The following is a 13369-nucleotide window of genomic DNA, read 5'->3' on the forward strand; positions in this document are numbered from 1 at the left end:
ATGTGAGTCTTTAAGGGGATCTGCATGAAAGGAGAGGGCAGTGGCTCAGCAAACTGGGGACGGAGATGCCATTCCACACGTAAGCAGCAGCGTGGAGAAAGTAATGGAGATGATTTGGGGAGAGCGAAAATGATCAGGATGTCAAGGCTGGACCACTACATGATCAAGAATAGCCTCTCTTAGGATTCCTGTCCCACATGGGACTTGGAAGTGCCAGGCGCCAGTTAAAATGACAGAGTGGAAAATACAGTGAACCTGACTGAAAGGATCTTTTAGGGTGTGGTTCTAAAAATGGGTGAACGTGCATGGCGGATGGGAGTGGGTCTTATTTTTTCCTCATCCACTTCATAGCCCTGGGTATTAAGGGATGGAAGATTTCACAGTAAGCTCCAGAATGAAATCTGACAATAAAATACCTAATGTCTTGTTTTGCTTGATGCTGCTGGTCTTTGCAGTGTAAAATCCAACTGGGGCCAAATCCAGCTCTCCTTGCTCACATGGGCAGCCCATTAGAGCCTTGAATGAAATAGCCCAGGTCTGTTGACCTTCAGGGCAGGCTGCAAGGCTTAGCTGTCTGTTCAGAACTTTGGTGAGGGTGGGTTTTGCTGGGGGCTGCTGTTTATGTCAGAGGGGAGTTTTGCTGGGGGCTGAACTATCCTTTTGCTACTGTTTTTATTCTGGTAATTTGTGACCCTGGGAATGCCTCAGTGCCAAAGGGCCCACTATACTGTAACTCACATCAGGCCTGACACACTCACTACTCCCAACACACTTATCGTTATACGTATTCAAAAGATGTGTTGGAAGGTATCATATGTCAATTGGTGACATGCTGGGCCTTGAAAATCATTTTGTGAAGTAAGTACAGGTTGTGTACAAAGAATTATATCTGTGCTGGAAATATGGTCTTAAAATGTGGTTTGGGAGGCAGTGCATACAGCCAACCTGCCCTAGCCAAAGGAATGTGGGTGTACTTATCTGGCCGGCTTGGTTACAGGCAGAGGACAACAAAAGTATGTTTACATATAAGGTAAACAAAGCTATCAAGCCAATGAGCGGGGAAGGAGACAACTTGGTAAGCACACCAGGGGATAGAGTCTGCTCCCCAGGATGCCTTCCTAGCTCTTGAGGCAGAGACAATGGACTTTGGGTAACATAAGGAGAGCAAAAAGAATTTCTAGTTATCTATCATTTAGGGAATGTAACGAACAGCACCCTCTCAGCCTGTGAAAGTTGGATCCCCCAGTCTGAGGGCTAAACATGCTGGGAATTTGATGTAAGTGAGAAAAGTGCTTAGGAAAAGATTGTAACTTGCTAAAATTAAATTTGTTACTAGAAAGTGTGCTTTGTTTGTAAACTCTTTTTCTCTTGCTTAATATATCTTAAATCTCTGTTCTTTGTTAATAAACTTATTCTAGTTTTATTATTAAGTTATCTTAGTGTTGCTGTAAGGAACTGAGTTCGAGTTTTCAGCTAGCTTAGCAGACAGGTGTATACATTGTCTCTTTGTAGGCAGTGAACTTAATAATTTCTGTAAGCGTTCAGTGAGAGGGACTGGACACTGCAGGGAGACATCTGTGGGGAACACAGGAACTGGAGTGCAGTGACTGTTACCTACAAATCAAGGTTTAGACTGGCAGAGTATTGAGGAACTGACTGGTGAAGCAGACAGACTGATGTGGCAGGGAGCTGACTCCAGCAAAGTTCACTCTTGCTGGTGCTGAGAGGAAACACAGTGGTTTAGGTCTGGGTATCTTGAGAACAGAATGTCACAAAAATATATTTTAACTTGTGTCCAAAGTGCCCAGCAGATTTTTAATATGTATTAGATAGATCAATATCAGGACTGAGGGCCTCCTCCCTGCTCCTGCTCCTTCACACTGGATGAAAGGGCTGGAGTGACAGAAAGTGGCTGTAAAAGCCCTATATCCAGCAGAGGGTCTTTTCTCCGTTGGTGCAGGCCATGTGCAGACAGCTGTATGGCTGACTTCTACAGACCCTCCTTGAACAGCAGGTATGCTGGGGGTTAGGAGCGGGAGGGATATATCAGAGGCAGGGATGCGGCATGCAGTGCTATTCTGGGCAGCTCTGGGAAGCTGTTGTAACTTGACATGTCCCCAGAGCTGTCTAGGTTATGCTGGGGGCCTCTCCAGCTCCTGCAGAAGTCCAGGATCAGAAGGGCACAAAGATGGTTTGAACCCATTATAGCCTCCCCCCCAACCCCCCGACTCCAATTGGCTGCAAGTTCTGTTCTGCATCTTTAAGAGGTGTGGAACAGCATCTGACTCCAGTTGTGGATTGGGAACCAAATTAGTTTGTTAGCCATTAATTACTTACACACACCCTGACAGTGTGCCGGGTTTTTACAGACATGGAAGAAGCCAGGTACCTACCCTGAAGAGTTGTAATTTTAGAGCTACTTGCAATCTGTACTATGCGGCAAAATCAGCCTGTAGTTGCTGCAGAATTTTGGATCTTCCCTAGGCTGTGTGGTATTAAAGAAATGTCAGTTTTATGTGTTTAATTTATTGCTTCACCTCTTTGGGGTTATATTTTATATGCATATTCACTGTATGCCAGCCTTGAAAAATTCTACTCACCCACGCACCCCGGGCAAGTCATTTTTTTTTGATGGGTGAGTAAAACACCATTAGTTTTTTTTTTTTTCCATTATCATCAATCCTCATGGTAATAGGTACGCAAGCAGATTTTGTGCCTGGCCTAGTCAATTTCACAAGGCTGCTGTTTGTTATTTTGTTGGTGTCCTGATATTGAGGATTGAGATGCATCCCCAATACCGTAAATCCTTTTCAATAAAAACAAAAAGTTTAAAAATAATAAAAGATCAAAGACTCATAGACTTTAAGGTCAGAAGGGACTATTATGATCATCTAGTCTGACTTCCTGCACAATGCAGGCCACAGAATTTCACCCACCCACTCCTGTTACAAACCTCTAACCTATGCCTGAGTTACTGAAGTCCTCCAATTGTGGTTTGAAGACCTCAAGCTGCAGAGAATCCTCCAGCAAGTGACTCGTGCCCCATGCTGCAGAGGAAGGCAAAAAACCTCCAGGGCCTCTGCCAATCTGCCCTGGAGAAAAATTCCTTCCTGACCCCAAATATGGCGATCAGTTAAACCCTAAGCATGTGGCCAAAACTCACCAGCCAGCACCCAGGAAAGAATTCTCTGTGGTAACTCAGATCCCACCCCATCTAACATCCCATCACAGACCACCGGGCATACTTAACTCCTGATAATCAAAGATCAATTGCCAAATTAATTGCCAAAATGAGCTATCCCATCATACCATCCCCTCCATAAACTTATCAAGCTTAGCCTTAAAGCCAGATATGTCCTTTGCCCCCACTGCTCCTCTTGGAAGGCTGTTCCAGAACTTCACTCCTCTAATGGTTAGAAACCTTCATCTAATTTCAAGTCTAAACTTCCTAGTGTCCAGTTTATATCAGAATATGTCAATGAGTGTTAAGCAGAACTCTACCATTGTCTTCAGAGGGGAGTTGCTTAACAATCCACTGCAGAATAATTGATTTGAATGGAGAGTTCTGCTTAAAAAAAAAAATTGATAGCATGATATGGCCCAATGTTATTGTTTAGTTATAGTCGGCTCAATTTTGACTGTGCTCTTTTATCTTTTAACTATTTTTTTCCAGTAGTAGCCTGATTAAATTATTTTGAACCATGTCTGAACATCTCTATTTGTTGACTAGAGTGTAGCCAATTAAACAGGCCTGTTAAATTTAAACTGCTAATTTTACCACTTCTGTAGCAGAATTGCCTGTTGCATAAATCTGGAAAGGTCATGCTAACAAGCACAATTAGTTCAGGGTAGCAAATACCCATATCAATAAAAATTCACAGAAGAAAAAGAAAGGGACCCAGTTATTAAAAGTGTCTGGTAGTAAGTCATTTAAGTTTAAAATTTTTTTCGTTATCTTACAAGCTACAGAGTAGATTATTAAAATGAAAAAAAATATTTTTGGCCCTACACTATGTATATGTTTATTTACCAGTTTGCACTTCTTTCAGCTCCCACAATGAAAGAAGGAAACTTAGGAAACAAGTTCTAATATTCTGAGAACAGTTATTTGATGTGCTCAGGACATATCTGGAGATGGGGGAAAATTTCAATCTTGTCACTTTTGTTTCTACTCAATGCCACTTTTGGGGTCTCACTCACTAGCACAAACCTGCCATTGCACACACTGCAGGGGAATTATTATTTGTTAAAAAAGTGTGGAAACATTTCTTAAATTGTACATTTCATAAAATCTTGTTTCTAGCAATCAAAAAATTCAGGGTCAAATTTGACCAGTTAGTATATCGATGTACCTGTTGTGCTGCCATCACTCCACTGAAATTAGTGGGATGTGGATGTGCTTTGGGTTATTGAGCAGCAATTCAGGTTTGGTGGAGGGCAGTTATGGGCTACTGACCTCTGCACACACATTACTGCTCTCAAGTGGATGGGATGTCAGACCTAATCCAGGGTTTATAGGTCTGCTCTACTCAATGAACTAATGGAGCAGTTCCATTAATTCAGCAAGTGCTGCAAAAATCAGTGTGAAATTAATGTCATTTAGCTGGCAATGGCAGAGTTTGCCTATGTGGTTAGAGCACATGTATGTGCAACTGCTTGAGCTGTCAATCTTGCTCTCTCATTTTCTTTTTTATCATCATGGTTTTAACAGGGCTCAGAAGTGGATAGACACTTCACAGATCAAAACAAAACAAAACAAAAAAACAAAAACCAACATGTTTCCTGCCCTGGAGAGTTTATTCAGTTTTGGTATGTGCACATCTCAACAATTCTTTTAAATTAGAGGTAGGACTGATAGTGATGCATATAGCTAAGGTTGCTCATCATTTCCCATATAAAGCCCCTGTTGCCAGTTGCTTATAACTTTGCCAGACTGTAATAATTTGAGCTGAAATTTCCCACGCCTGGTCTCTGCCTCAGGCTGTTTTTAAGTTTCAGAAAAACAGTTTAGCTATTCCTCACAACAAAGTAGGGAAAACAGACAATTTTGCCAATATTATTTTTTTTTCTCCAACCATTTATTTGAGGCACTCTTGTGTCTCCATTCTTTGGCTCACAAACTTTAAATTTGGCAGGGAAGTAGACCTTGGGTCAGAGATGTGCCTTTTGCTATTCCCGTGAAAATCCATCTACATTTGGTCAAGTTCTAATATTCTGAGAACAGTTATTTGATGTGCTCATAACATATTTGGAGATGGGGGAAAATTTCAATTTTGTCAGTAACTTGTCAAGAAAATGACAGGGTCTCTCACCTGTACGTATTGGTTGCTGGCACTCTCCAGATCTGCACACCTTGAAGAATTCCTTCAGCTCCCACTATAACACTGAGATTGAAGTTCCTATAGGCATCATTGCACTGGGTCTGAGTGGGTCCCTGCGGTCCACTGGCACCACATGTGGTGAACAACCACTGATCTAGAATAGACACATGTAAAATATACTTTGAATATATGACAGCCTCACTGTTCTTTTTACTTGCTTCTCCTTGGACTGGGACCAAGAGGAGAATCTGCAGAATCTATTTTTAAGGGAAAAAGGATAGTCATTCACAAGGCTCCTCATAATCTAGCACGTCATAACAATACTTAGCACTTATGCAGTGATTTTCCCCTGTAGTCCTCAGCCTCACAATGAGGAATATTACCTCTCTTTTACTGAGTCACAGGGAGGCAAAGTAATTTGTTCAAAATCACACTGCAAGTAAATAGCAGAATGAGGAACAGAATCCAAGTCCAGAATCCACTGGACCATGAATAATGTCTGATCCATTAATAACTAGACCATTGCAATTTACCCCTCTGCTATTCTACTGTCATTTACTAAATAAGAATATACAGTACTCAGTTACTGGGGCCTGAATGAGAATAATTCTGAATAACTGAGATTTTAGATAATTGAGGAATTTTCACTGTAATTAATACACAAGCAATCATGGCTCAGTTTCAGATAAGAGAGAGTTTGAGATAACTGAGATTGATATAGCCAGGATTCAGCTGTATACATTATTTGCCATACATTATCACCCTCAGGCATAAATCAGCATAGTTCCACAGTAATTATTTTCACCAGATGGGGATTTGGCCCTATGTGCATAGATTTGTACAGCAGAATCTTGCTAATCGTCACACTTCATAATTCACACAGATGAAATTGCAATACCTCCCCATTTCTCTGCAGCTTCACCACCAGAGCCAGCACTGTTGTGAGGCCTCGTATTATTAAGACCTCATTAGTTCTGCAAATTATATTTGCAACATTTGCTAATGTACTCTAAAGCATTAAATATAATCAAAACTAACTGGACAAACTGTATCTGATGCACGGGTCCTTGGTTTCTCTATTGGGGGTCTTTACTTATATGCTAATTCACAAAATCCAGTAAATTCCATTAGTAAGACTCTACTGTCACTAAAAATGAAAGATTTAAAACATTTTTTTTTGAAAGATCTGTAACCGTGACTTTGGGCAAGCCAATTCACCCTTCTAGCTGTGTCTACAGTGGCATTACTTTTCAACATTCCCACCAATTCATTACAACATATGCAGCTGCACTGGTGATAGCAACAGAGGAAGTGTTAGCTCAGATCGGACGCTAGCATTTTAACCACTCTGCCATCTAAGCCAAAGCTGGTCTAGACAGGATAGTCAAAACACCACTAGGTGGTTTTTGCCAGCCATTCCACTCTTGCTATTACTGGTGGAGTTTCCTGGGGATGAGGGGGGAGGATACTACTACTACTGTGGTGAGGCTAAATTCATTAACATTTGTAAAGCTGTGAGATTCCCTCAGTGAAATAGAGCAACAATTATTTATTATCACAACAGCTGTTTGGGATTTGGCATAGAAGGGATCAAGATATATAGTGCAGAAGAGCTATCTACAAATATGGCTTTTTTCAGGAGCACCTCACAATTAACAAAAATTATCCTCATACCACCCTTATGAGATAAGGAGGTATTATCCCCATTTTACAGATGGGGAACTGAGGCACAGGATAGATTAATTGACTTGTTCATGCTTACACAAGAAGTCTGTGACAAAATCTGGAAGTGAATCCAGGTCTCTTGAGCTCCAGTGCTCTATCCACCTGACTATTCTTTCTAGGCTTAAGGCCTGTTCCAAACCCATTGACGTCAATGAAAGTTTGGACCAGGGCCTTAAGAATAAAGTATCCAGTTTTCTTAATGACTTTCTTAATCCAGAGCCTGACCATCTTCAGGAAACATTACAAAGCCACTCTCTTTGAGAAAACCTTTCTACCATATGTGATGCTCACAATATAAACATCCCCTTCTATTCCCAACCTTCTCCCAATTTCCCTACCTCCCAAAAAATCCCTATCTCAAGCAGTTTCGACCCTGGAAAGGGAGAAGTGACAGAGACATCACAAAGTCTGCCGGGGACTTTGCTATCGATTTTGCATGGAAGGTGCCCGGATACTACAGCTATGGGCAGGAGCATAGAACACTTTAGATAACTTAGTTAGATCAGAAGATTATATAGATAATAGGCGAAAAACAAAAAACAAAAATGGGGAAAGAGAATCTCAGAAAATATAATCTCAGAGACTAACAGTTTCTAAACAGAATGTTTATCAGAATTTTCACACAATGCTTCTGTGGATATGATCCCTTCAAATACTGACAGTCCTATGCCAGAAAGTTGTTATGTTCATTTGCTTCATTGCCAGAGAGAAAGCTGAAGCCTCTCCTTCCAGCTATCATAGTGGCTTAACATTGTAATATTTCAGTGGGCTAAACCAGCTGCACTGAAGCACATGCTTAGTAAAATGGGTAGGCGAGTATCTTAGTTTGGAATAATAAGAAACAGCTCTTATCTCTCAGGTGAAAATCTGTCTGCACATGGAATTATTTAGGAACAGAGCAGACAAGCCCTAAAGTTGGTGATGTAATGCTACTGTGGGAGTGACTATGCTAATACCTGTGTTCAGTATGGACCTGAGGTTTCCAGAGCCCACAGCAGACTCAGATGGAACTGAGTGCTTGTGCAGTTAACTAAAAATGTGTGCTTTCTCTCCCATAAGCCTCCTATTATATTGATTTCCAAAAAGCTGGTGGACTGGGGAAAGCTAGATCACAAGAAGTTTATTATACAAACCTGATGAATTTTTAATACCAGAGTCTTAAATGTTTGGAATTCCGATAAGAAGCCAAAGGTCTGATGGCTTCTCTGAACTGAGTGGAAGTTCCTCTCCTCTCTTCCATAGTTTGAATGAGTGCGGATAAAGCTCAAGAAGATACAGTGGAGGCACCAGTCCTGCACTGGCCCCCGAGGGTAGGCTGCTTGGGACATTGTAGGTCTTTTTGCATCTCTAATTTTTATGAAACTTTTCTCTTCGTGAAGACACCTACATATATGAAGTTAAGTTGCATATAAAACATAATGGGTGATATCCTGGCTCCCTTGAAGTCAATGAGGGGTTTACCATTAACTTCAAAGGGACCAGGATTTCTCCTAATATCCACCACCAGGTGTTCTCAGTATTCCCTCTTAATCACTACTGTAGTGATTTAGGGACCACATTCTTTCTCCTAGTTCAGAATCTCCTTGTTTGATACTGCAAGGCAGTCCAACTTTACTGCTGGATCAAGAAGGAACAGAATGTAGCCTGGGGGGAAGTCGATCCTGGTTTTAAAAAAAAATTAGGACGACGGGTTTCAAAAAGTTTGGATCTAGACTAAACTCAGACTTTTTCCCCAAGAAACCCACATTGATCTAAAAAATGTATTAAATACAGCACTTGCTTGAAGTCTTAAATAACAAAACAAGCATCCAAGGTTCTCTTAATATCTATAACACCTCAGAAGTGGCCTTTTTCCAGTAAAAGTGGCTATTTCCTCCCTGTGTATTATTGACTTCCCCCGGTACCAGAAACAACTGCAACATACTACACGAGCCATTAAAAACTCTCAGAAACCTGTTTCCACAGGTTGCTGCATGTCATGGCAGTTTAGAGTAATTCAGTTTTGAACACAGCTTTGATCTCCACAGATGAAACAGCAACACTGAAAACAACCCTTTAAGCAACTGGGATAGCAGCACAGCATTTTCCACTTGCACGCAACTGTGATGCCGTCATGTAACATACAGTACAACTCTCCTTTGTTCAGCAATGCATGATGGGGTAGTACCTTCAGCACACCATAATTATCCATTCCGTGGCTGCCAAAAAGTAATATATTTTGGTCTAAATTTTCCAAAGTGACTAAGGATTTTGGGTCCCACTTTGGATACTTTAAAGAGGCCTGATGTCCAGAAAGTGCTGAGCACCAGTATGCTGAAAGTCAGGACACCCAATAACAGAGGCATGCAAAATCAATAGTTACTTTGGAAGATTTAGGCCTATATTTTTCTACCCTCTGGACCTGATTCAGACATCTTGGATCAGACCACTAATTGGGTTAATAAACTGAAGCCTTCAATTTAAGAAAAAAATGAAATAAAAAACTGCACTGAGAATCAGAGCCAAGCTAATAAATTATAATGAATAATTTATACAATCATTAATCTCTTTTTCCTGTCTGTGACTGGAGTGTCATTTCTCAGACTTATTTATTGTTCAAAATTATTTGCCAAGTAGTTTCTGGGAATAATTCTTGGCCTGTAGCTTGTCCGCTAGCATTAAAATGAATGTTTTCATTGCATGCAAAGGCCATGTGGTATGTTTACACTTGTTCTTTGATTGGATGAGCATTAACTCTTTCAGTGGGGTTTCCATTATAATTAATCATGATTACAAATTAAAAATTCTTTTTCTGTGAAAACTCTACAATATTTTATTAAAATTGTCTGTTTTGGCCAATACTCACCTTTGACCCATAAAATAGTCGGAAAAAACAAACTCCAAAGTAGTGAAAGTGCAACAAACAAATGCAATTAAAAATTCAAATGAACATTTGCCAGGAAGATTGGGTAGCGTTTGTCTGACTATGTGGACAATATACAGAGGGTGGAATTCACCCTGGTGCAGATAGCCAATAAATCTAGTCATCACTTAAATCTCACTGGGCCCTATTTTGAAGTCTTAAAGTGGAATTTAAGTGGTGCTTAACCCTTGTGTTGACCATCACCATGAAGAATCACTGAGAGCAACTAACATTTTAAACTTCACCAGCCACCTTGCCTTCAACGTATGTGTCTGAACTCTGAGCCAGAATGAGCTGGGGTGAGACTATAGCTCAGATTCCATGTCTCTTGCAGTGCTTAGCCTTATCCTAAGAATGCCAATAAAGATGCCAATTAGTGACCTGACAAACATATGCTGAAGAAAATATCAAAACCTTAGCCTCTTATCCCATACATTAGTGTCAGCTCTCTCTACCAGCGGTTCCCAAACTGTGGATCGTGACCACAAATGGGGTCCCGCCCTCAGCAGATGGGGTCATGGCGATTCCTAGTGGGTGAAGGACACCATTTTGCTCCGCACAGCATGACCTCGCATGGATGATGTGTGTGAAGTCATGATGCACGGAGGACACAATTTTGCTCTACAAAATGGCATCATCCATGCTCTCTGGACTCCCGAGAGGAAATTTTATTAAAAAGGGGTTGTTGTACCGGCAAAAACTTTAGGGACCCCTGATCTAAACAGTTATGGCTGGGGACAGAAGCTAAAAAGATTCTGGACCTGATTTTACAGTGGGGTATTAGCCTCTCACCAGCTCGCTGTGCAAAGCCTGCATACACAGTTGAATTATTCTAATCCTGCCACGTGCAGGCAATAGAATTTTCACAGGCCAATATCCATTTATACAAATGGGCCTTGGGTATGAAGCTTCTGTCACCTGCAAATGGAGGGATTACAGTCTATGACTTGCATATACCAGGGCTAGTGCTCCCAAGTAGATGGACATGTGTGTGCAGGGCTGTCCCTAGACTAAATGGCGTGCCAGGCGAGGAGTGTCTTCCACCACCACCCATTTGTTAAACCTTTGAATACCTTATTTTTATGGCATTTATTGCATCACGACTTTGATGTATGATTTGCATGCATAATTTATCCCTGTCATATAAGACAATAAATTTGCAAGCTAGGATCCGTAAATCTGTATTTATTGATGCCATATATAAGCAAATAAAAAATTAATTTCCTAAGCTGATAGAAAGTTTTTAAATTTTAAGAATAACTGAAATGTACTAACATCAAGAAATTGAACTGTGCACCAACATTGGTTGGACCAGTATTAAATAGTGAGTGTTACAGCAGGTGACAGCCTTAGAATGTTAAACCTAGTCCTTTGGTTCAAAAGGTCGCTCTTCTTGCCTTTGACCTTGCAAATTGAAGTCAGTGATCTGGTTTGTCAGGCTTTGCGCTCATATCAGATTCCAGTCTCAGCTTATTCGATTGCTCCAGTTCCATCAGGGCACCATAAACCTCAGTCACTTGGTACCTCACTGGCCTTATGCTGTCAATGCAGCTCTGCCAGCGAGTGTCACTTAGTGGCTTCACAGTCAGATATGTAACATTGTCCATGAGGATCTTCCACCTGATAGCTGATGCTGAAAACAGGATGTATATCCTTTGCGGTACTCCAAAGAGAAGTACTGAATCTAAAGATGATGACGCGGCATCTGATATAATCAGGTTGAGGGAATGGCAGCCACATGGCATAAAGAAAGCTCTTGGATTCAGGATCAGAATCTTTGCCTGGATGCCACTGTTTCTTCCTTTCATGTTCGCACCATTGTTATAGCCTTGGGTGGGCCATCCTGAAGCTTTATTTTACTCTCATTCAAAACACTCATAAACAGTTCTGTTAGGCCTTTTCCAGTAAGAGTTGTCCACAGACCGGAAACAGATAAAGTGTCCCTGTACTTGGATATAACCAATCTCATCATCAATAAATCTTACTGTAAATGACATCTTTTCACTGTGATTAACGTCAGGATTGCAGTCCACTATTACAGCATAGTACTTTGCTTTGCCAAGCCATATCAATATGTTATCAAGTACCTTCCTTGCCATAAGGTCAGTCAATTTGTTTTGAATTGTTTTGCTCCAGTAACGGTCCATAGCTTCTTTATGAACTGCTTGACATAGGTGCTCATGTGTGACATCATCGTATCTCCCAAGACACTCTTCAAAATATGAGGAAATTACCATTATGTTCAATGAACTTATCCAATGAGCCCGGAAAGCCAAATTATTCTTTGCGAGTAAAAGGAATATTGAGATCAGACGCTCAAGCACGCTCCACCAATGCTGGGTTTCTACATTAACAATGTTCTGTGTCTATGTATTTATTTAGCTTGAGCCTCGACTTGACTTCCATCCATTTAGAGTAGGCCATAAAATGGCCAGGTGACTTTTCATGTTGCTTCAGAACATCAGCTAAGTTATGCCACTAATTGTACCCAGAAAGTGCAAACAACGATCTGGCATTCTTGTCAAATATTTTGCAACAAAAACAGAACACTTTGTCAGTTGATTTTTAGTAAACTAGCCAATGCTGATTCAGTTTCTCACATTTTTGAGCATTTTTTTGCAGTGTGACTTTGAGAAGTGACTTTTTTGCTCATTTACTGGAAACATCAGATCCTCAGTTTTGCCTGGCCTGTTCAAAACTGTACAATCAATATTGGCAGAGTTCAGGATTGCTGGCCATAAAGCAGGCTCTGATGTCTCGATCTGCGGTGTGCACTTTTTCTCATTGCTGTTTTTGTCATCATGCAAGGCTCATTCTTCACTGTTTCTCTCCTTTTCATGTAAACCAGGTTTTTCTTTGTCATTACTCTCCTTTTCCTGTGAGCCACATTCTTCTTTATCATCACTCTTCTCTATGCTGCCAGAACTGGACGATTCTCTATCACTTTCCTCACATGCCCATTCCTTATTGTCTGGTAATTCTGCTAATTCCTTAGTAATAGGACTTCCAACATTTACGCTTCACTCCTCAATTTCTTCTGCACTGGGATAATCGCTACTGCCTAAAGCCCAGTGTATGTTGTTCTGTTTCAGATATTTTTCCATCAATATTGCCCGTTGCTGCAAACTAAATTACAATTGAGATTTTTGCTTCCTATACTGAGCTCCTGAAGGCTTCTTCAGGGGTATCTTTTATTTTCTCTGGGAGAAACAGACAGTATTAGGGAGAGCAAAAGTCTATGCTCTGCAGCATTAGAAAGTCAAACATTACGTGTTAAGCATGGTAAGAAAAGTAACAGTATTTTTTTTTTATATTGTTGTGTTTGATAGATATCTCTGGCATTTCATTAAATATGTCCTTTATTAGTCACTACTTACACTCTTCAAGTCTTAAATCACAAGTACACTTTCACAATTACCCA

The 13369-nt window shown here is 40.7% G+C and overlaps 1 protein-coding gene across 1 annotated transcript in view; it reads right to left on the reverse strand.

The window, feature by feature from the left end:
* Positions 1–13369, reverse strand: part of ALK (ALK receptor tyrosine kinase) — a 635008-nt gene that overhangs the window by 72996 nt on the left and 548643 nt on the right. Inside the window, exon 12 of the mRNA XM_075064275.1 lies at positions 5313–5475. Coding sequence (XP_074920376.1) covers positions 5313–5475 — 163 coding nt within the window. The remainder of the gene's footprint in view (positions 1–5312; positions 5476–13369) is intronic.

The sequence above is a fragment of the Chelonoidis abingdonii genome, chromosome 3, assembly GCF_003597395.2.
Source record: "Chelonoidis abingdonii isolate Lonesome George chromosome 3, CheloAbing_2.0, whole genome shotgun sequence".
NCBI classification, from domain to species: domain Eukaryota; kingdom Metazoa; phylum Chordata; order Testudines; family Testudinidae; genus Chelonoidis; species Chelonoidis abingdonii.